Source organism: Callorhinchus milii, unplaced genomic scaffold (assembly GCF_018977255.1).
Source record: "Callorhinchus milii isolate IMCB2004 unplaced genomic scaffold, IMCB_Cmil_1.0 Scaffold19, whole genome shotgun sequence".
Taxonomy (NCBI): Eukaryota; Metazoa; Chordata; class Chondrichthyes; order Chimaeriformes; family Callorhinchidae; genus Callorhinchus; species Callorhinchus milii.
In genome coordinates this window covers 10,476,484-10,500,769 of record NW_024704760.1, presented here as the reverse complement: position 1 = coordinate 10,500,769, position 24,286 = coordinate 10,476,484, and the positions used below count along the sequence as shown (strand labels likewise).

Here is a 24,286-nt window from a genome sequence, read left to right as displayed (position 1 = left end):
CTAATTCACCCGGTCTGGATGGGATGCATCCTAGATTACTTAGGGAAATAAGGGTGGAAATAGCAGAGGCTCTGGCAACAATCTTCTAATCCTCCTTGGACACCGGGGTGGTGCCAGAGGCCTGGAGGGTTGCAAATGTTACTTCCCTGTACTAAAAGGCGCAGAAGGATAAACCCGGGAACTACAAGCCAGTCAGCCTGACGTCAGGAGTGGGGAAACTTCTAGAGACTCTCATCCGTGACAAAATAAATTTTCATTTAGAAGAATACAGCTTGATAAAGGACAGCCAACATGGGTTTGTTAGAGGCACAATGGCAGCATAGACACAGGACTGACTGGGAGACAGAAAGCAGAGAGTGGTGGTGAACTGTTGGTTTTCTGACTGGAGTATAAAGAGCAGAAAGAGTACAAATTGTATAAAGAGTACAATTTCCAAGTTTGCAGATGATACGAAGCGAGGAAAGTAGTAAACAGTGGGGAGTGTAGCAGCAGACTGCAAGAGGACATAGACAGTGATAAAATGGGTGAAGTGATGCATTTCGGGAGGAAGAATGAGGCGATGCAAGAATCTTAGATGGTAAAATCTTAAAGGGGGTGAAACGAACTGGGAGACCTCGGGGTTCATATAAGTTCATATATAATCTTTGAAGGTGGCAGGACAGGTAGATAACGTTATTAAACAAGCATTTCGCTTTATAAATAGGGACATGGAACACAAATTCCGGAAGTTATGATGAACCTTTATAAAACACCGGTTAGACCTCAGCTAGACTACTAGATGTCAAGACATTGGAGAGGGGGCAAAGGAGATTTACCAGGATGGTACCAGGAATGAGGGACTTCAGTTATCAGGAGAGGCCGGAGAAGCTGGGATTATCCTCCTTGGAGCAGAGAAGGTTAAGAGGAGACTGAATATAAGTTTTCAAAATTATGAGGGGATTCGATAGGGTGAACAAGGAGAATCTATTTCCACTGGTGGATATGTCGCTGACCCGAGGACACCAATTTAAATTAGTTGGTAAAAGAAACAGAGGGGAGGTGAGGAGAAGTTTTTTTTACACAGCAAGTTGTTCGGATCTGGAATGCATTGCCTTAAAGGCTGGTGGAGGTCAATTCAATAATAACTTTTAAGAGAGAAGTAGATGATTATTTGGGAAGGACAAGATTCCATGGCTCTGGGGAGAGAGCGGGAGAGTGGGGTTTATTTGGGTAGCTCTTTCCATCACATGATTCTTACTCTTCCACCTACCCGACCTCCCCCTAAAACTCTCCAAACCTGTACGCAACCCAGATGTCAGGTTCGACCCCCAATTATCCTTCCCCACATCCAGTCCCTCACCAGCACCACTTTCTTCCACCTCCGACGCATCACCTGTCTCTGCCAATATCTCACCCCAAAAGCCACCGAAACCTGGGCCATGGCTTTGTCACCTCTCAGCTGGACTATTCAAATACCCTCCTCGCCGCTTTCCCCTCCACTACCATTCATAAAATCCAGGTCATCCAGAATTCTGTTGCCCGCTTTCTTACCCGCACCAAACTTTGCTCCTCAAACTGCACTGGCTGTCTGTCTCTGAGAGGATCGATTTCAAGATCCTGACTCTTGTTTTCAGATCCCTCCACTCCTCTGCACCCCCCGAGCTCTCTGACCTCTCTCCTCATAACAGTGCCCATTACCTTCGCTCCACCGGGTCTGGCCTCCTCCTTGTCCCGCGAGTCCTCCGCTCCAACATCGGCAGTCGTGCCTTCAACCACTACGCCCCGAGGCTCTGGAACTCCCTTCCTCACTCCCTTCACCTCGCCCCCTCTCTTCCTACTTTCAGGTCTCAGCTAAAGACCTTTCTTTTCGACCGCGCCTTTGGTCACCTTCTTCCCCCTCCCCCCAGGCTCGGCCCTGGGATCCATTATTGTAAACCACTCTGAGACGTCGTCCGGCATGGAGGGCGCTACATAACTCCAAGTTGTTGTTGTATGGCTATGGGGAGAGCGCGGGGGAGTGGGATTTATTTGGGTAGCTCTTTTCAAAGAGCTGGCACAGGCACGATGGACTGAATGGCCTCTTTCTGTGATGTATAATTCTATGATTCTATGAAATAGGTTTTGTCAGCTGCTGAATTTTAGGGGAGAGCTCCAGAGAATAGGGCGAAATATATTGATGTGAGCTTTGATGGAGTGGAAGAATGGGAGTGGTGAGGACTGCAATACATCACAGAAGTTGGGCCAAGTGTGGCAAAGGTCAAGCAACATGCCAGAGGAGACGGTATTTGCAATATGTTCATGTTCAATTTTCAGAGCCGACTCAACATAATAATGAATAAATAATGAATTCCAGACAAAGTTTCAAGCAAACATTTTTATTTTGCATTGATGAATTTTTGGAGACTTACAAACTGACTTTGGAAACAAGTCAATGAACCGAGTTGCCTCCATTCAGTAAGAGGGAAAGGGTTCCATATTCTATCTTTGATCATCAAATACAATAATAACCTGGCATTTGATGTAGCGCCTTATCACATCGTTGAGACTTCTCAAAGCGCTTCACAGAATACACGACAACATGAATTGAATGTATTATTTTGTGTTGGAATAGCGTCAGCCAATGGTGTACCACAGTGTCCCACAAAAAACCCACAAAGAGAGAAACCATTTGAATGCAATGTGCGTTAAAAGCAGTTTAACAGATCTCACTCATTATCTGTTGAGGAATTGGTGAACACACACCAGAAACAAACAGCTTTGAATGCTCTATGTGTAAAGAAGAGTTTATCTAAAATTGACATCGATCTTGGATTCAAACTGAAGAGAAGCAATTTCCTGTTATTAATAATAATATATGGGTTAAAGCAACTTTCAATTCAGGATGACATCCCAAGGCACTTCACATGATATATTGTAAAATGCTTTAACTATGTTTTGTGCGTGAACGTGCAGTCAATGTGGGCGTAGGAGCAGCACATTAATGGAGTGAGTGACCGATTTTACTTTGGGGGATTGTTGGCCAGGACCCTGGGTGAAACTCCTATCTTTTGCAACAGTAACGAGGGGTCTTTAACTTCCAGGTAAAGAGGCAGATAGATCTCATCTTAGCATCTCATTTCATTGGTTAGCGTTTCCAATAAAGCACCATGCTTCACTCTCCCATCTCCCCCCCGACCCCTGACAGCCACACCACACCACCATCACCACCAACATTGCATTGGCTTGTCAGTTTGGGATGCTTGAGTATCCATTGGATTATTGAAGGTACGTGATCAGCAGCAATCCAGTGATACTGACCCTCTCAAATCAGAGTTTACAATAAATTCTAATTTAGTCCACCAACCAATCCGTCACTTTTTTTTGCATTTATAAATTTGGGTTCCAGTCCATAAAGTGGAACACAAACTTATGTTTGCTCAAAACTTACTCAGAGGCGAAAGTGCTACTGCCACCTTAACTTGACTGATATCTGAACGGGCACGTGATTGGTGAAGAATTGGACTCAGGAAGTGGCATTTTCCAGGAGTGTAAGCGGTTGGGGAAGGGCTTTAAAGATCCCACGGTGTTATCCAAAGAGAAGAGAGTTACTCCCAGTGTCCGGACCAACAAATCCCCCAGATAAAATTGGACACTTACTCCATGGCTGATTGTGGACATTGCTGTGGGCAAACTGGCTGCCGTGTTGAGCTCACAAAATGCATCATTACTCCTTTATGGTATATCATGTGAAGCACTTTGAGACATCTCAACAACATGATAAGGCGCTATATCAAACTCAATGATTATTATTATTATGAACATTGCATTACATTGTATGATGAATTTATCGATAGCCCGTGGACATTTAGCTTCAGAAACAAGCAATTTGTTTTTGGTCAGCCGGGTGTCTGACACATGCTGAAAAACATCACCGTGCTTAACAGTATCCAAAACAGACTGAGAGTTCCATGCATTCCACTGATACATGACAGTTCCAGAGATATTTGTTGGAATGAAGTAAAGTGCAGTGTGAGGCGCAATATGTTTTTCAAAATTTAAATAATTTCATTGTTAAGGTGAACGGATAGTCCATCAGTTTTTTCACCTCTGCTCTGAATTTCCTCTGAGTTGCAGCATAAATACATGTATTTGTGGCACTACTTAAGACCTGAAACATAATTGTGCCATAGTAGAGAACATACATTAAGTCATTGTAACTTGTGTAACTAGAGTCTGCGATTTGTCCATATAGAACGTATACAACATACGGCATCCACAGTAACAGGAAAGTGCCAGATATAGTGAAGAGCAAAATTATGCATTTTTTCCGGTTCTCCATTTCGGAATCATTGTTTCTCACATTATTATTGTTGCCCAGGAGATCTCTGCGGACCCTGTTGGCGACTAAAATGTGCCTGATCGTCAGAACATTGAATACAAGTATCAGAAAGATGGAAATCAATGGTGTCAAAATAATATCTACCAAGTTCAACAACATAAATGCTGGTGAAGTGTAGAAGCTCTGTTTAAACTTGCAGAACCACTCTACATTGTTGATTACATCCCAAGGTTCATAAGTAAAATACCACGGAACATTAGTCAAACAGCTCACAAACCAAATTGCTGATATAATAATCGTTGCGGTTCTCTCAGTGCAATATTTAGTTTGCACGTTTGGCAAACAAATAGCCACAAAGCGATCGCAAGAAAATGCTACTGTTAACCAGACAGAACTATCTGTAGTTATGCAAATGAGACTGATACCGAGGGCACACACAGGAGTGATATCCAGGAAGCAAACCGGGAAATAAAGGAAGTTCATGCGTGCCAGTATCACATCAGTGAGAATCACGAGTAGATCTGACACTGCCATTGACACCAGGTAGCGAGTGACACATTTTGAAAGTCCACAGTTTCCTCGGCAGAAAACCACAATTGCCAATAAGTTACCTACACGGGAAAAAAATAAAAACTGGTGTCACTCCTTAAAATATATCTTTTTACAAAAGGATTAATCCTTTTTCAAAGGATTACTGGAATAATAATTTTTTCTCCAGTAACTGGGAGCAGATAGTCTTCAAGTCAACCTGGTGCTTGTTTTGTTTTAAATATGACATGCAAGTTGGATTAATGATTCTGATATAGAAAGGTGCAGTAATTTTTTTAATTATTTCATTTTGCAATTATAAAAAAAAATCATTCTGTTGCTGATTTTTGCTGCTCCAGCAATATAATTGCAACGGATATTTTCTTCACCTATAGCATTGTTTATTTAAAGCTTGGAGGCTTTAAAACTATTTTGACAAATTAATACACAGCTTTGACTGATATAATTATTCTAAACGGATCTACATAAGGATCCAGGCAATAAAAAATTAAGTACAAAGACCTGGAAAGATTCATATTAAAAGATCACTTGGTAAAACATAATAATAATACGATTAAAATAATAATAATCACATTTACATTTGGCATCTTTCCTGTCGAGAAGACATCTCAAAGCGCTTCACTTTGCTGCGAATTTTTATGGGCGATCACAGCAGCAAAATTACACGCAGTCATGTACACAAACAGCCATCAAATGAAAGCCAACTTGTATCTGAGTAATTGATGGCCAGGATACTGGGAGAAGTCACACATAATGTGTTGGGACCGTTAATGTCCATCTAACAGGGACACACTACCTCGATTTAATATCTCATCTGAAGTGGGGCACCTCCAACAATGCAATATTCTCCAGCGCAGCATTGGAGTGTCAAACTGGACCATGAGTTCAAGTCCTGATTTGGGGTTTGAACCCACAAACTTCTGATATAAGGGCTGATGGGTGTGTGAAGCAAACAACATAGAAAAATACCAGTGTGCTGAAAATATTGAGACTGTACTCCTGTCATGAAACCTTAAACAGTAAGTCATACGTATCAATAGTAACAGAAGGCGAAATACTACAGATGATGGAAATCTGAAATATGACCAATTATTTTGGAGGAATAAAAACAGAAGTCACTGGGAACACTCAACAGGTCAGGCAGCATCTATGGAGAGAGGAAATCTCTGGAGTTTCAGGTACTGGCAATAGGTCATCAACCTGCAATGTTAACTCACTTACCTCTCTCCATAGATGCTGCCTGACCTGCTGGGAGTTCTCAGTGACTTCTGGCTTTAGTTCGATAATAAGAAACCTTTGAATTGTGTGACTTTCTTTATTAAAAAATTAAGATGTCAAAACATAGCAAACACTGTAAATTGTGCAGCTGACTGCATTAAAAATCATACAAAGAGTTCTTGGATTCATATCGGTGAAACATTTAAACTAAAGCACTGACTCATCGTGACTTACCAAAACCACCGATAACTGCGAGAATAGGATAGTAAATGTACATTATCTGGAATATAGTTTCTGGACGATAAGTCTTTTCATTGAAGCTGTGATATTTCTTCATGGTGAAAACAACATCTCACGCTGAGGCACAGAAAGGAACTCTATATACACTTGCGAGGACTCCCATGAGACCATTAATCCCATGTAATCATTTGCATTATACACAGTCCACAGCACAATCTGAAGATGAGCTGGTTTTCTTTTATTTAGGGAGAACTGATAAGACAAGATTCCTGGGTGAACAACAGAGAAGATTTTTGGCTGTTCATTATTGGTTTGCTGGTGTTACACCATTTGAATCTCATTCCCTTAAAATTGCTCGAGGCAACCAGCGAAAACGGAACCATGTCCCAGGAACTGAAGGCCACACAAGGTGCAACGTCATATGCCAGAGGAGAGAAAATTAACAATTGTACACATTATTTTTGTTTTTTAAAAAAAGAAAGGATATTACGTGATATAAAGAGAGAGGAGTAAATCAGAGGAACTGTAGGTGGGTGACATGGGAGGAGCTTTGGGGGACAGGGGAGGATGAGAATGGAGCCAGTTAGCGGCTATCTTTGAGGGAAACAGCAGAATAAGGACATTTATTATTTCTACAAAGGATGTACATATCATCTTTAGGGGTTAGCAAAGATTATTGTGGATGTTTCTTTTTAACACATTAACCCCCCCCCCACCCATCCCTCCCCCCCACCCCCCCCACCCCCCCCCCACCACCCACATACCTCAAATAGTAACCTTGGACACTGCCTGAGAAGCATTTATTGAATGAATCTCCAATAAATTAACCACAACAAAAACACTTCAATCAAATGATAAGGCTAATTCCCGGTGACTTCCAGCTCTGACCTTGACATAGAAACATGGAAACATAGAAACAGGAGTAAGCAATTCAGCCCTTCGAGCCTGTTCCGCCAGTCTATGATATCATAGCTGATCTGTACCTCCAATTATCCATCCTTGCCCCATAAGCCTTGATATCCTGACCTAACAAATATCTGTCCACCTCAGTCTTGCAAATGTGGGTGAATCCAGCATCCACAACGTTTTGGGGTAGAGAGTTTCATATTTCCACTAGCCTTTGGGTGAAAAACTACCTCCTGATTTCACTCCTAAATGGCTTTATGCTCATTTTAAGATGATGCCCCCTTGTTCTGGAGCCCCACCAGAGGAAATTATTTCACTCTATCAAGTCCCTTTATTATTTGAAGACACTGAATCAGATCACCCATCATCCTTCTAAACTCAAGGGAACAGAGACAAAGTTTATGCAAAGTGTCCTCACAATTTAATCTTTCTCGCCCTGGTATCATTCTAGTGAATCTGTGCTGCACCCCCTCCACATATCCTTCCTGAGGTGCGGTGCCCAAACTGAACACACTACTCCAGATGAGGTCTGACCAAGGCTCTATGTAGCTGAAGAGCCATTTCATCTCCTTTGAGATAAAGACCAACATCACATTAGTCTTTTTGATTTTTTTGTAGCTGTGAGCTTGTTTTAGTAATTTGTGTACACGGACACCAATATCCTTTTGCTCCTCCACAGATTTTAGTTTGCTATTTTTGGATCCACAGTAGATGACCTCACACATCCACCCATTGAATTCCATCTGCCACAGTTTTGCCCACTCACTTATTCTATCTTAGTCCCTATGGTGAAATACTGAGGCCCCAGTGGAGACCCAGGGTGGGATACCACATGTAAGGTACTTCCAACCTGAGAACGTTCCTTTTATCCTTATCCTACCATTTTTTGCTGATAATCTGTTGTGCAAACCGCTTATCAAATGCCTTCTGAAACTCCATGTAGATGACATCCATAGGCATTCTTTTATCCACCATGTTAGTGATAAGAGAGTATTTTATGGATGCCGAGTCAGATCTTCCTGCACTGTCTGGGCTGATCTCATGAAAATCTCGCTGTTAACCCGCACGCCAACAAATTCATTGGGGCGCCCGCAATCAGTGGAGTGGTTTTTTCATTCCTCATCTCATTATAGGCAACAATTTCCAAAGTATTTGAGTCTCAGTCTCGTCTATGTCATCATTATTTAAAAGTAGTTATCGAATCGGCCTCGACTGTCCTTTCAGGCAATGCGTTCCAGATTCGAACAACTCGCTGCGTGAAAATATTTCTTCTCACCTCCCCTCGGCTTCTTTTAGAGACTATTTCAAACCTGTGATCTCGAGTCACCGATGCATCCACCAGTGGAAATAGTTTTTCCCTTTCTAACCTATCAAATCCCCTCATGATTTTGAAAATCTCCATTAGGTCCTCATAACCTTCTCTGCTCCAATGAGAATAATCCCGGCCTCTCTCGCCTATCCTCATCATCACGGTCCCTCATTCCTGGTACCATTCTTGTAAATCTCCTCTGTACCCTTTCCAATGCCTTAACATCCTTTCTATAGTGCAGTGCCCAGAACTGAGCTCAGTATTCTAACTGAGGCCTAATCAGTGTTTTATATCAGTTAATCATAACTTCCTGACTCTTGTACTCTATGCCCCTATTTATAAAGCCTCATATCCCATTTGCCCTATTTACAGCTTTATTTCCCTGTCCTGCCACCTTCAACAATTCATTTACCTGCAGCCCCAGGTCTCTCTGTTCTTTCACTCCCCCCTTAAGATTGTATTACCGCCTTTATTGCCTCCCCTCATTCTTTCTACCAAAATGCATTACTTCATATTTCTCCACATTGAAACTCATCTTCCATGTGTCGCCCATTTTACCATTCTGTCTGTCTTCCTGCAGTCGGCTGCTATCCTTCTCACTGTTTACCCCCTCCCTAACTTTGTGTCGTCCGCAAACTTGGAAATGGTATTTGCTATACCCAAGTCCAGATCATTTATATATATTAAGAAGAACAGTGGTCCTAATACCGATCCCAAAGAGTATGACTTCTCTCTTGTTGATGTTTAACTGCAAGACATTTGTGCTCACCCAGGCCTTGATGTCTGTAGGACAAGCTGACAGAACATCAGAGGATTGGGGGTCTCAGCTCGAAGAAGAGAAGTAGATTTAAGTGTCATCCGCGGTTATGTAGAAGTTCACCCTGTGACTGCAGATGGAGCATATAGATGAGGAAGAGAAGGTGGCCAAGGATGGACCCTTGGGGTACCCCACAGGTGACCTGGTGGGTCGAGAAGGAAAACTATTTGCGGAAACGTAGTGCAGACTGGAGGGCTTCGAGTAGGTAGTGCAGCGAGAGCTATGCGCTAAGTTGGTCAGCAACAACATGTTCCAAAGCTTTGGCAAGGAAGGGCAGGTTTGAAACAAGGCAGTAGTGCCCGAGATTAGAAAGGTTGACAGTAGGTTTTTCAAGGAGTATAATGTTAATAATAATAATAATAATAATCCTTGCATTTGATAGTATATTTGTGGGCGAACGCAGCAGCCAATTGCGCACAGCAATGTCCCACAAACAGTCGTAGATTGAAAATGACCAATTTTTATTATTTTTTTTGTTGAGGGATTATTATTAGGAGTGTGGAGTAAGGAAACTTGCCCAAGGTTTCACCCTCTGCCTGGAATTGAACTCAGGTCTCTCACTTGCAAAGCGAGTGCTCTAACCACTGAGCTACAGGACTCCACCCTAATATTACTAATATTATAACAATATAACCCTCTCCTCCATCATCCACCTCAGTGGGACCGCATTTGCTTATGTTAAATATAACAATATACGCATTGCCAGTGTATTCTTGTTTAACATCTACCATTTTTTCGCGCCGTTCCTGTAGGGTAGTGGCGGGGGGTGATAGAATATCAAATGTGAAGATTGTTAATTTTATGCCATGCAATTTTCATTTATATCACGCCTTTAAATGTTGTATGGTTGTCTCAAAGCACGTCATCTTGCTAGCTGGGCAACACAGTTGGGCTTATGAGCTGAGGATACGGGGAAAGAAAACATGACCTTTGGCGCAGTGAAAGAGGTACGATGAGATACCATTAAGATCCTTAAAAGTAAACAGCAACATCAAACAGTTCAGACAAAATGCCTACGTATTGGACCCCAAAAATTGCAGCATTGATTACAGCAACAATCAGTGAGTTGAACTGTTTGAAAAGTATTCCTTGGTATTTCCTTTTTCAGCCGATTTATATCATTAATAATATTTCTTGGTGGTACAATCCAAAACCAATCTTTTACACTTCACCCAAAGGGATGCAATTCTTCAAAATATTACAACACCCTTTCCCCATTTGTTTGGATTTTGGGGCTCAATATTCTCAGTCAAGTGATGGCCAGTAGGTCCTCAATAGTCTTTGAGGAAACAGCAAAGGTGAGAATAAGAGTGACGCAGAGCTACAGAACCGAAGAAAATCAATTGTGCTACTTTTGACGATAACTGTCAGTTTCATATCACTGTAGTTGACATTTTTAATTTGCTTCATATTCACACAAATTATTCGCAGTGTTACATATATTACTTATCCTTTGTGGCAATGAAAGTCGGATCAATGCTTCAGGGCCTGAGTTGCTGCACAAACAATTGTACATATGTTATAGCTCAGAATAAATTCAGAACAGAATTAAAACGTGGTGACATTTCCACGAAATTTATTTGTAAAATTAGTCAATTGATGAAAAATCCCAAAATGTTTCCAGGAACGGTACTGTTCCCCGCCTCAAATTCCATTCTCTACCTGTTTTATTTGGTAATCCAAAAGCTTATGTTTAGCACTTTAACCTCACAATTCTTGTGTTTCTCTGGATGGATTGACATCTGGACGGAGACAGAGAGAGGGAACAAGGACTTTAGGTAGATAGCATAATTGTCAGAGATGGATTTATCTGTGACGGCATTGTCCGAGATGGTGGGAATCCGAGTAATCGCCAAGTTAAGGAGACTTAGGTAGATGGTGGAGATAATTTCAAGAGGAGGGGTAAGAAAATAGGGTGGAGGGCATAGTGAACGGCAATCAATCACAAGGTGCTAAATGGCTTGGCACATCCCCTGCTCATCAATTGTGGTGTACTTTGGGAAACGTCTGACTATTAAGCTGTCACATTACTGTGAAGAGAGCAACCTATGAACTTTGAAGGTGGGTTGCTGGTCATGTGGTGACCAACTGAAGTATTGGAGCTCTCAGTGTGCCTTGCGCTATGAGTGACCAGGCCAAAAAAAATCATCCACGTGAGGTGTGCGGCTGACTATGAAGTCTAGGACTGACTTTACGTGAAGCCTGACAATGCGGACTCGACCACAGAAGATGTAACCAAGGACTTTCTTGTTTCAGCAAGTGAGGTTGTAAGGAAACTGCAGCTGGTGCCAACAGCGCTGGTCACCAGGAATCTCTGTGAGGCCACACCCCATCAGTGTCCAGAGAGCAATTGTTGTGTCTATCCACAAGAAGGGTGACCCAAGTGAAACTGATAACTGCAGAGGGATCTCACTGATTTCAATGACCCTTGAAGAGGTAGTCACTGCACATCTCTCGCACACATTCGAGACTCATTGTTTGAGGAAGGACCAGGCTGCCTTGTCCTCGTGAGGAACGTTGGGACCGGTTGTGGCTCTGCATGAGATCACAGAACATCGTAAGGCTGAGGGGAAACCCATTTAAGTTGTGTTTATCGATTTTTGCAAGATTTTTGCCCTTGTCTCATGAGGCCCTCATGATAAAACTGGAAATGGGAATATATGGCCAAATCTTGGGTTTTATCCAAAATGTGAATCCATCTCCAAGATTCGTGTAAGGGTCGATAGAGGACTTACTGAGCTCATCTCTCTAGAAAGGGGGATAAGGCAAGGCTGCTCATTATCACCCATTGTCACCTATCGATGTGTTAATCAACCACGTATTGGATGGCATTGAGGGAGGACAGCGTTTTTTTAGCAGCGCTAAACCCAACCCCTCTGAGGCCAACATTATATATATATATAATATATAATAGGGACATCAGGATTCGCTCGCCGCGTAGACGATTATCCCAACAAGGACTGTAATGTTTTGTAGCTGGTAACAAATAAAGTGTTTTGTGTTTGTTGTACTAAATATATATTTGATGGTTGAGCGTTTGTTGTACTGAGCCAGAGGGCAAGCCATAGGCGCGTTACGCTCAAAGATGTCATTCACAAAGGAGTTCATGTCCTTCGAGGAGATGCCGGGGTCCGGATGAACTGCTTCATCACCTTGAACACGTGGATGGAGTAACTCTCCTTCCTATCTCCTGAGCTTCTTGCACGCAGTCTGTGGTTTGAGTCAGTGAGTGAGCCTGTCAGCTACAGTTTGAGTCAGTCAGAGATCCTGTCAGCTAGTGTGAGTCAGTGAGTGAGCCTGTCAGATAGTGTGAGTCAGTGAGTGAGCCTGTCAGCTACAGTATGAGTCAGTGAATGAGCCTGTCAGCTACAGTGTGAGTCAGTGAGTGAGCCTGTCAGATACAGTGTGAGTCAGTGAGTGAGCCTGTCAGATACAGCGTGAGTCAGTGAGTGAGCCTGTCAGATACAGCGTGAGTCAGTGAGTGAGCCTGTCAGATAGTGTGAGTCAGTGAGAGAGCCTGTCAGATAGAGTGTGAGTCAGTGAGTGAGCCTGTCAGCTACAGTGTGAGTCAGTGAGAGAGCCTGTCAGATACAGTGTGAGTCAGTGAGTGAGCCTGTCAGCTACAGTGTGAGTCAGTGAGAGAGCCTGTCAGATAGTGTGAGTCAGTGAGTGAGCCTGTCAGATAGTGTGAGTCAGTGAGTGAGCCTGTCAGATAGTGTGAGTCAGTGAGTGAGTCTGTCAGATACAGTGAGTCAGTTATTGTAATGAATGGATTTTATTTCAACAATTGCAACATGTGGATCCCCCCCACCCAACATTTTTCAAAGTAATGAAAGCTTTTCAAACACCCAGATTTGATTATTTTTATTTACCATTATGTATTATTTATTACTATTCTTATTAAAAATTAGTAAAAAGACTGTTAATAATCCCTATAAAAAACAATAATAAATTGGGTCATTTCAATCCATGACAGCTTATGGGACGCTGCTGTGCGCCATTGGTGCCACATTTCGCCCACAAATACAGGCAATTCACTTTACAGTCTATTCTGTGAAGCGCTTTGGGACGTCGAGAAGACGTGAAAAGCGCAATATCAAACGCAAGGATTATTATTATTGTAATAACCACCCGCACCCTTTAATAATTCTCTTCCGGAAGCAACTTCCAATTGAGAAAATTGGTCACCTTCTTCCCCCTCCCACACGGCTCAGCCCCGGGATCCGTTACTGTGAAGCACTCTGGAGGGCACTATATAAATCCAAGTTGTTGTTGTTGTTGTCCCTGGGGCGGAGTTTAAAGATCCTGCGGTGCTGTCGGTAGGAAGAGACACTATCCAGATGTGCTCCTGCACAGTTTTGACACGGCCTACGATTGAATGGGGGTAAATTCGCAGCACACCTGCGGAAATACAACTTCAGGGAGCGAGCAGTAAATGTGTGGAAGCAGGAAGTGCCGGTTCTTTCAAGCACCTGTTGCTATTCCTACGGAACAAATATTATATGGTAAAAAATGGCTTATATTTGTATTGAACTTCAGTTAAAACCCTAGTCAGGCTTGGAACTCACTCTCTAGGTTCGCATTGAGTGCAGTGCTGAGGGAGTATTAATAAAACAATAATAATCCTTGCATTTGATGCAGCGTCTTATCACATCGTGGAGGCGTCTCAAAGGGCTTCACAGAACATACTGTGCATTTTGTGGGAGAAACACAGCCGCCAATTGTGCACATCAGTGTCCCACAAACAGTCGTGGATCAAGTCATTAAATTATTTTATTTTGCAATTTTGCAAAATTTCATTTTGCAATAAAAAAAACTCTTTCTGTTCGGTGAATTTTGTTCCTCCTGCAATATATGTCAGTGAAGAGAAAATTAACAAAATATTTGTACACACTGTTTTTGCTTTTTTTAAAAAAAGGATATTACTGTGATACAATTTGGAAGTACTGTAGATGGATGACATGGGAGGAGTTCTGGGGGATGGGGAGGAAGATAACAGAATCAGGTAGTTGCTCTTTATCTTTAAGGGAAACAGCAGAGTAAGGACAGTTGTAATTTCCATAAAGTATACACTTCATCTTGATTCCAGGAACTTCCCAACAACTGAAGTGAAGCTGACTGGTGTGTAGTTACCTGGTTTCTCTCTCCCTTCCTTCCTAAAGAATGGGGTGACATTGGCATTTTTCCAATCCAAGGGCACAATTTCCAATATCTGAAGCTTTGGAGAATTTTGACGAATGCATCTGCAATTTCCTCCCTTACTTTTAATACACTGGAGCAGAATCCATCAGGTCCTGCAGATTTGTCTACATTTAGTCTCATTATTTTCTCCATTATCATTTTTTATTTATAATAAAACCATTTAGTGTTTCTCATTGGCTTATTTTTAGGTTCCCTGGTAATACGGGTCATCTTCCTCTACTGTGAAAACAGAAGCAAATTCAATGAAGCTGGACAACTAGTGGGGTGCTGAAGAACCCATCGTATCTCCTACCTGTTTTTGCAAAACACAAGCAGAGCTCATCAATGGGCATGGCCTCAAAATCCACGTTCCCAAGGTCCGGGTAGACCTCTGGGAAGAGCCCTAGCCTGGGCAGCTCCAGTGAGTGGCCTCTGGGGGCCTTGGCCAGAGTCACATGTAAAGGAATTGGTGGCTTTGGGAAGATCACGTTCAAGCCATGCTCAGTCAGACGTCGGCCCAAGGTCTTCACCAAGCGGTCTATCTCAGGCGCTGGTGTTGTGGCCACATACAGGACCCGACCCTCAGCGCAAGTGTTCAGCCCCTGGAAATGAAGGATGAGAGTGGGTGGAAGCAGTCGCTGACCTTCCTGGGGAAACTCACGCAGCACCCGGCAGGCGCAATCCAGGTCAGAGGGGGAGTCCAGCCTCAGGAGCACCAACGTCAAATGTAGACTGGAGACTGGGAGGCAGTAGGGGCCAAAACCTGGGATACGCCGAGTCAGCTCTTCCTGCACAGTCCGGGCTGACCTGGTGAAACTCTCGCTGTTAACCTGCACGGCAACAAAGTAATTGGGGCGTCCGCAATCAGCAGTGCAGTGCTCCTCACCATTGCTACTTTCCTCCTGCTCAGCACTGGTGCTTACTCCCCCCACAGCTTCAACCCCAGAGTCCTCTGCCCCGGCGCTCGATACCTCCTGATCGGCCAATGTTAACACCTCACATGCGTTGATCACGTCGGACATTGTCTTCCCTCCACCAGTGGAGCCAAATACCTGGTCGATGCGGCGCGTTTTATCCCAAACCACAACGCCCCGGTAGGTAAAATACTGGATGCGGTGCTCAGGCACAGCCAAGACCCCAGGCGCGACCCCAGCCAAGTCTTCCCAACAGAAAGCCTCGAACGGCTGCTCAAGAATGCCCAGAAAGCGGTCCAGGTACCCGATTCGGAAGTGCTCGCGCTGCAGTGTGTCATCCCACTGAACCCGCGAGATCACGTCTGCTGCAGTTTTCATGGGTGGCTTCTTCCTTCCCTCTTCACCACCTGAAACTTTCATCGCCTTCCTGGGGGCTGTCCTGTCCCCCGGGGGGTGTAGGTTTCGGCATCGCTCTCCAAACCTGCAACGCCCTTGTAGGTAGAATGGGCACACAACTGATGCTGGTGTCTCCTCATTGCTGGGGGGCTTCTCATCGGTGAGGGTCTCCTCACTAGAGGGAGTTTCTCCTCCAGGTGGAATCTGACTTTGAGCGGGCTCCACATGGCAGTGTTCTCCAAGGTGGCTCTGAATTCCAGATGGTGACAATTCTGCCATACTCCTGGGGCCATAAACAGAAGAGATTGAAGCACAGCTTAACAATGGGAGGTCGGAAAAACTTCAGGAGTCCAAACAGGTCAATAACAACTTGCATTTATATAGTGCCCTTCACGAGGGGTAGCGTCCCGGAACACTTGACAGGGGCCAAGGGCTGCAGCCTCAGATACCTGCCTATCTCAAGGCTGAGAAACAAGCCGGCTGTGGAAGGCTGCCCAGAAGTTATCCGTATCTCTCTCTGCAAAGCAGCCTGTGAAGGGTGGGGGCCATCTCTGTGACGAGGGGAGGTGGAGTTAGAAACACACAGAAGATGTCACTTTGAAATATTTGGGAGTTGTGTAGAGGGTCAGCACTTCCCAGTGGAATTGATATTGATTCTACTGTATCTATGGACATGTACAGGGGTGTGGGAATTTACCTCCAGTAAGAAAATGACCAGTAAAAGTGAAAGAGTAGTGGCCTTCAGCCACTATGCCCCGAGGCTCTGGAACTCCCTTCCTCACTCCCTTCGCCTCCATCCCTCTCTTCCTATTTTCAGGTCTCTGCTGAAGACCATTCTTTTCGACCGCACCTTTGGTCACCTTTTCCCCGTGGCTCGGCCCCGGGATCCATTACTGTGAAGCGCTCTGAGACGCCGTCCGGCGTGGAGGGCGCTATATAAATCCAAGTTGTTGTTGTTGTAGTGAGGTCTGTAAGGAAGGAGGGCTTTCTCCAGTGAGAGTGGTGGTGGATTGTGGGAGTTCCAGGAGCTGTTGCCGCTGCCCAGAGTCGAATTGGGCAATATGATTTTGATTCTGTGTGTTATCTAGTATATCTTTATAAGGGACACAGTGCAGCTGATTTGTCTGTCTACACATTGCCTTTCTTCACACCTCAACCTTCATGGTTCTATCCTTGAATGGTTCAGATCCTATCTCTCACACCGGCTCCACTTCACCTCCACAAATGGCTTCTCCTCAAGCCCTCGCACCATCTTGTGTGGCGTTCCTCAGGGCTCTGTCCTTGGTCCCCTCCTCTTAAATATCTATATGCTCCCTCTTGGTGACATCATCCTCAGACATGGGGTCAAGTTCCACATCTATGTGGACGACACCCAACTCTACCTCTCTGCCCCACCCTTGACTCCAGGATCATTGCTGTCCTGACAGACCAAGTCCTGGATCAGAGCTAACTTTCTAGAGTTGCACATCAACAAGACCAAGGCCCTTTTGATTATCTCCCATCAGCACCTCCTCACCTCAGGCACTGGCAGCATCACCATCCAAGGATGCACACTCCACCTCACTAGCCAGTCTAGAACCTTGGCATCTTGTTTGACTCTCAACTATCTTATCTATTCCACATCAATGCCATGACCCGCTCTGCCTTCTCCCAGCTCTGCAACATAGCCATGCTCAGCCACTGTCTCAAGAGCAGGCCACCAAAACCCTCACACACATTCATAACATCCAGGCTTGACTATACAAACTCCCTGATTGTTGGCCTCCCCAACTCCTCCCTGCACAGGTTGCAGATCATCCAGAACTCTGCAGCTCATGTCCTCTCCCACACCAGGCTCCATGACCCTATCACCTCCATCCTCGCCTGATTCTACTGGCTTCCTATCACACAGAGAATACAGTTCAAGATCCTGGTCCTCACCTTCAAAGCCCTCCATGGCCTTGTTCCCCCTACCTCTGCAACCTCCCAACCCCCTTTGAACCTGGCCACTCTCGCCGCTCAGTAGGCTCCGGCCTGCTTCACGTCCCCCACCTCGCTCACCCCACCACTGGCAGGTGGGCCTTCTGCCACTTTGCCCCCACCCTCTGGAACTCCATCTCACAGTCCCTTCACCTCGCCCCCTCCATCAAGACCTATCTCAAGACCCTCCTCTTTGACCGTATCTTTGGTCACCTTCTTCCACCTCTGCCCTATGATGGGCAGCTGTTGGGCGGAGTTGGTATCCCTGAATTAATGACAACAACAACAAAATTACATTTGTATAGCGCCTTTCACGTCGGGAGAATGTCCCAAAGCTTTGCAGCTTCGTCCGCATCCTTTCTCACCTTTAAACGTTTATGGATGTTTACCGCAGGTCTCTTTTGACACCAACTCCCTTTTAAACATTTCTGTTTAACCTTATTCTTCCTGGAAACTATGTACAACCTCATTCTCAAGACAAGTTCAGTCCAGTCTTTTCAGGTGGATGAGAGACATGCTACAAATTGTGGCTGGGGGACGAAACTCAACCTTCTCCACGTTGGGAGGATTTTGTCAATATAGGGGTTAAAATGTCCCAGTCTGACACTTTACAATGCCCTTTGCCCGACTGAAGTCCGACTGAATTCAGCTCCACCTGAACTCGAACAAGAGAGACTCACACTGGCTCTTTCACAGCGAAGAAAATGTAATATGTTTCTAATTAATACAGGGAATTATTATTCTGACTTGCCTAGTTACTTACTGGATCACTGTGAGCCGCTGAGCCTCCCTCTGTCTCTCAGCTCCTCTAATGACCATACAGGCACTTACTTCCTGGGCACATCGCGCGTCACCACTTCACTGCAGCCCACAAACCTGGGCTGCCCTCCCCTCCCACTGATCCAAAGCGGATTAACAACCATTTGCATTGAGCGAGATCATTGCCATATAATAATGTAATCATTTATAATAACTACAGTCACTTCAATCCAAATCCAGAGACCTTTGTTTATGTAAAAGCTAAATGCTAATTTAATGGAAAGACATTCAGGTTTACCTTCTGTTCCTTTTGTCTCTTTTGTGATAACTGGGGAAAAGTATAGGTGTTGTATTTCAGCCGTTTCGTTGTTATTTTATACAAGCTTCTCCCCTTCACCAACCACTCCTCTGACTAACGTGTCGATATAACACCTTATTGTTTATTTAATGTCACTTGATATTTTCTCGGAATTCCTTTGTTGTCTTAATCGATTTTTTAAACCTCTTTCCTAGGATTGCCGTGATCACATTTGTTTTATGTTCTGTGATCTGTTATGTCATTTTCATATGTTTCCTTAAATTCAGCTTCACTTATTCATCTAATACACCTCATTATTAAGTAATTTTCCGTTCCTAATAATCTCATCATTAGATAATATTCCTCAATGGAATAAATTCAAATATATTCATTCCTCATCCCATTGTAGGTAGCAATTTCCAAAGTATTTGAGTCTGTCTCATCTATGTCATTTTCAACCTTATTATTTTATGATCACAAACCAGCTTTAAATCCCTTACCTGCTGTTGCTCCTTGCCCATAACTGCATCAATCAGGGCTTCCCCCTGTTATCTACGAATTTCTACACATTGGTACAGTAAGAGTCCTGCACATAGTGAGTGCAACAATAATAAAATTACATTTGTATAGCGCCTTTCACGTCAGGAGGATGTAAACATTAATAATAATCCTTGTATTTATTGTAACACCTAATCATGTCAGAGTGACACCTCAAAGCACCTCACTGGATATACTCTAAAGCTGAGTGATTGTGTATTTAGTGGGCAAAATGAAGCAGCCAGTTTGGGGCACAGCAATGTTCCAGAAAGAACCATGGAGTGAACAACTATATTCATTTGGGGGCTTGGTGGCCAAGACACCGGGAGGGAGAAACTCCTTTCTCTTTTCAAATACTGTAGTGCCATACGATCTTTAACGTCTACCTGAACAGGCAGATGGGATACGGGTTAAACATCTTATGGGAAGGACATTGCATCCCCTTTTCACTTTCTGCATCCTTTCCCAAACTATTTGTCGATAATGTAATCCCCAATAATTATAAGTGTATCACTATTTTATTTGCCTGTATACTTCTATTTCATTTAATTCCTTTTGGGGGCTAATGTTGCACCCCTTTTTGGTCATTGGCACATACTGAAATCCATCACTGTGTTTAAGAGAATCCAGACAATACTGAGATTTCCACATATCCACATCTAGGCGTAGAAATTCTCCTGTATCTAGAATGGACTTTACACTGTCTTCCTGTAGGAATGTCCTCCCGACGTGAAAAGCGCTAATACAAATGTAATCTTGTTGTTGCTTAACGAATTATGAATTAAGAGTATTATCCACTGATTGGCAAGATCCAAGGCCTGAGGCCCCAGAATGTGTGCTGGAATAACTGCTGGAAGTTTTCCAGCTGATTCCAGAGAATGTTGCGCTGTTTGGCTGTTTTCAGATTCTGTCAATTCATTCAAATGCAAATTAGATATTGGAATACATTTTATGAGTAAACTCAACAGGCTTGGAAGAAATAAAAAACTTGGGATCGAACGTTTTCAAAGCATTCCATGTGATGGTAAACTAATCCATACAGAATTAATTGCTGTCAACATCTCATTATTGTAACATACGACTACCAGGAATGTTAGAAGGCGGAGTAGATGCACCTTAGTCTTTTTCTTCTGAAGCGCTCCGGACACTCTGCATAAATGCAAGTTGTTGTTGTCCAGCAATTCCTATGTTCCTATCGGATACTGTGAGGGAAGAGAATCTCAAGTAGAGAGAGTATATCAATCACAATGAAAGCAAGATTATCTGACTATGTGCTAGCTGCTGCTTAAATAACCTCCATCTGCTGGAACCATTGCTTAATTGGAAGAGCTGTGAGCGGGACTGTGGTAATGATCTCATGCATTTCATCCTGAGCTGTGTTGTCCAAGGGGAAGCTCACAGGGAGTTCCTGATGGGTAATATCCACGCTGGTCACCAATACTCCAGGGCACTGTCGATTACAGTATAGCCAGAGTGGCTCATCTGCAAGACTTGGGAGATGCAGAACAGTCACTGGGGGCAGGGACTCGTCCCACTCAGCTCCCATTAATCCCTCAAGTCAAAGCCCTAACAGGTACTAGCTGGATAAGCAGCAGGAAAGCTTGTCAGGTGGCGCTCTGGAGGGTGAGCTATGTGGTTTTATCGTGTCAAGATTCTAGCAGTACCCCCAACAACTAACTCTGGGCACAAGCCTTGGTTCTTCCCAACCTGCATTGATTACTTTCTGGAATTAGGTAAGAAAATAGTTAAAATCTGTATGTGGCAAGAGATCCTTCAGAGGAAGGACAGATGTAGGTAACTGATAACATTTCTGAATGGTCATTTAAGTTTTGGGATGTGTTGAGAGAGTGGGACGTTCCTGAAGGAGAATTGTTTGCCCACAGAAGCAATTGTGGGACTGGGACCGAAGCCTCTGTTAATGTTTTATGATGTTTAGGGTGCCGTATTGGAGTGATAGATTGTTGATTATTTTACCTTGTAACCCAACTAGTTATCATAAAAGAAACAGGAATTGACATACTTTGGGATAAGAATATAACAGACGTCATGAATCAGTTCTTCGATACATGAATTTCTGCATCCAGAAATTAAACGCTTAGGTATAAAAGGAGTTTAAGTCAGTATCTGTGAGATGCAGATGAAGACCCCAAGTGCCTGCTGCCCTCTCAGAAAAGATAATTCATCACTTCTTTTCCCCTGAAACCTGGTTGCTGCTACTACTGGGTCTAATGATTATGGGTTATTGCGCTTTATGCGATCATTGACTGTTGAACTGTAATAAAGGATACAATTTTTTACATTGAAATTGTGTACACACTACTTCATCATTGACCAGAAGTTATGTTTTTTTACACTCCCAGGGAGTGCACAAAAACAACAAAATTACATTTGTGAAGCTCCTTTCATCTCAGGAGGACGGCCGAAGGCGTTGAATAATCAGGGATCAGGACCCGAGTGAGGTCAAAAAGGTCTTGAGTCGTGCCTTGAAGGAGGCAAGAGAGGGAGCAAGGCAAAAGGATTGTGGGATGAATTCCAAAGAGTGGGGGCAGAGACGCTGAAAGCCCGGAGCGGAGGGAGCGGACAGGTTGATAGGTGTCGGCAGGTCATAGAGCAGGAGGCCAGAGATGCACAATCAATTCCAACAAACATTTTTGGAGTTTCCAAGTATAGCTGACTTGCATGGAATTCATAATTTGGTTTGGATATTCTATAGCATGTTGATGGGTTTCTGCATGTGTCAAGCTTACCAAAATAAATGAAGAGCAAGAAAATTAATCACTGTGAGGTGAGAATATATCAATCACTGTGTGAGACAGAATATATCAGGCAATGTGTGAGAGAGAGAATCTGACACACTCTTAGGATGGAATATTTAATTCACAGCGAGAGGGAGAATATGAGGTACAATGACGAGAGGGAAATCAAACGCTGTGAAAAGAGACAATATGGTATGGTGAGGAAAGAGAATGTTTGCGGAGAGGGAATGTCATGGAAATGTGTCAGCATAGAAAATTTGTTAAAGAGCAGTTGTTGATTTAAATAGATATGAAGCATATTGTCTCTCAGGGTCCTCAGTTAGGACCACTGCTTCATAAATCATTTGGAATCTGGCATCAGGAGCACAATCAGATGACAAGTTTTTGTGAGGACGTTGCCGCTTGATGGTGACTCCAAAACAAGGTAAGATATGATTTAGAAAGACATTATTCAGGTAGCTCATGGTGAGAATGTATAACTCGTTCCACCACCCTTTCAGGCAATGCATTTCAGATCCGAACAACTCACAGTGAAAACATTTCTCCTCACCTCCCCTCTATTTCTTTCAACAATTATTTTAAATCGGTGTCATTGGGTTACCGACCAACCCGCCTTGTTCACCCTATCGAATCCCCTCATAATTTTAAAAACTTCTATTAAATCACCTTCTCTGTTCCAAAGAGAATAATCCTCGCTTCTCTCGCCTCTCCTGATAACTGAAGTCCCTCATTCCGGGTACCATCCTGGTCAATCTCCTTCTCGAATGCCTTGACATCCTTCCTAAAGTGTGGTGTCCAGAACTGAACGCAGTCTCTCGCTGAGGCCTAACCAGTGTTTTGTAAAGGTTCATCATAACTTCCTGACGTGTATTCTATACCCCTATTTACAAAGCCCAGTATCCCGTATGCTTTTTTGACAGCTTTATCTCCCTGTCCTGCCATCTTCATAGATTTACTTATATGACCCCCAGGTCTCTCTGTCCCTTCACCCCCTTTAAGACTGTCCCATCAGCGTATATCGACTCTCCGCATTCTTCCTCCCTAAATGCATTACTTCACGTTTCTCCACATTAACCTTTATCTGCCACGTGTCGGCCCGTGTTCCCAGTCAGTCTATATCTATTTGCAGTCTGTTACTGTCCTCCTCACTGGTTACTACTGTTCCTCGCGTAGGATCATCTGGAAACTTGGAAATTGTACTCCCTATACCCAAGTCCTGATCATTTATATTGATCAAAAACAGCAATGATCTCAACGCTGACCCCCGGGGACACCACCGCACACTTCCCTCCAGTCAGAACGACAACCGTTCCCCACCGCTCTCTGTCTCCCGGACAGTTCTGTATCCATTGGAGACTGTCCCTTTAATACTGTGGGATTCTGTTTTGGTGACGAATCTCTTATGTGGCACTGTATCAAATGCCCTTTTGAAAATTCATATAAACTCATCAACTGCACTACTTCATCCACACTCTCTGTTACTTCATCAAAAAACTCTATCAGGTTTGTTAGACACAATTTGCCTTTAACAAATCCGTGTTGACTGTCCTTTATTAACCCGTATTTTTCTAAGTGAAAATGTATTTTGTCCGACACTATAGTCTGTAGAAGTTTCCCCACTGCTGAGGTCAGGCACTGGGCCTTAGTTCCCGGGTTTATCCTCAGGGGAGTAACATTCGCAACGCTCCAGTCCTGTAGCACCGCCCGGTGTCCAAGGATTGGAAGCTCGTGGCCAGAGTCTGCGGCATTTCCACCCGGACTCCCTGACCCCGGCCCCGCCCCGCCTGACCCGGCCCCGCCCCGCCCGGGTGCCGTGTCTGCCCCAGTCACCCCCGCCCGACCCCGCCCCGCCTGACCCGGCCCCGCCCCGCCGCCCGGCCCCGCCGCCCCGCCCCGCCCCGGTGCCGTGTCCGCCCGGAGCCCCTCCCGCTGACCCCCTCATCAATATGATACCGTTGATGACAATGCACCGCCATCCCCTCCGCACAGACCTCGCACTGCGGCCCACCTCAGGCTGCTCCACAATGGCCACCGCGACGCTCTGCTCTCCCTCACACACGGCCCCTCCCTGTCCCGGGCGGGGGGAGGGTGGGGCGGGGTCTCCCTGGGGCTGGCGCCGCCGACCAATCCGGGCGGTGTGTTGCGGTCGG

General features: G+C 44.3%; 1 protein-coding gene across 4 annotated transcripts; it reads right to left on the bottom strand.

Moving 5' to 3' along the window:
• Positions 1-13,597: 13,597 nt before the first annotated feature.
• Positions 13,598-24,209, bottom strand: leng9 (leukocyte receptor cluster (LRC) member 9). 4 transcript variants are annotated; one of them, XM_007912099.2, is made up of 3 exons: positions 18,550-18,779; positions 14,831-16,110; positions 13,598-13,820 (listed from the first exon to the last, which is right to left on the bottom strand). In XM_007912099.2, the coding sequence occupies exons 1-3, from the start codon at positions 18,603-18,605 to the stop codon at positions 13,801-13,803; spliced, it is 1,356 nt and encodes a 451-aa protein (XP_007910290.2). In that variant the 5' UTR covers positions 18,606-18,779; the 3' UTR covers positions 13,598-13,800. The 4 variants fall into 4 exon arrangements, with proteins under 4 accessions (XP_007910290.2, XP_007910292.2, XP_007910289.2 ...); XM_007912101.2 differs by lacking the exons at positions 13,598-13,820; positions 18,550-18,779 and adding exons at positions 20,496-20,582; positions 24,145-24,209 and having other exon boundaries at positions 14,116-16,110; XM_007912098.2 differs by lacking the exons at positions 13,598-13,820; positions 18,550-18,779 and adding an exon at positions 24,090-24,204 and having other exon boundaries at positions 14,116-16,110.
• Positions 24,210-24,286: the final 77 nt, after the last annotated feature.

What these genes read in the sequence shown, in the direction of transcription:
- leng9 (XM_007912096.2), bottom strand. Translation starts at nt 18,605, where the DNA reads ATGGTCATTAGAGGAGCTGAGAGACAGAGGGAGGCTCAGCGGCTCACA. An exon ending in CAGCGGCTCACAGTGATCCA is followed by an intron (nt 16,111 to 18,549) that starts GTAAGTAACTAG and finishes TTATGGCCCCAG; the next exon opens with GAGTATGGCAGAATTGTCAC.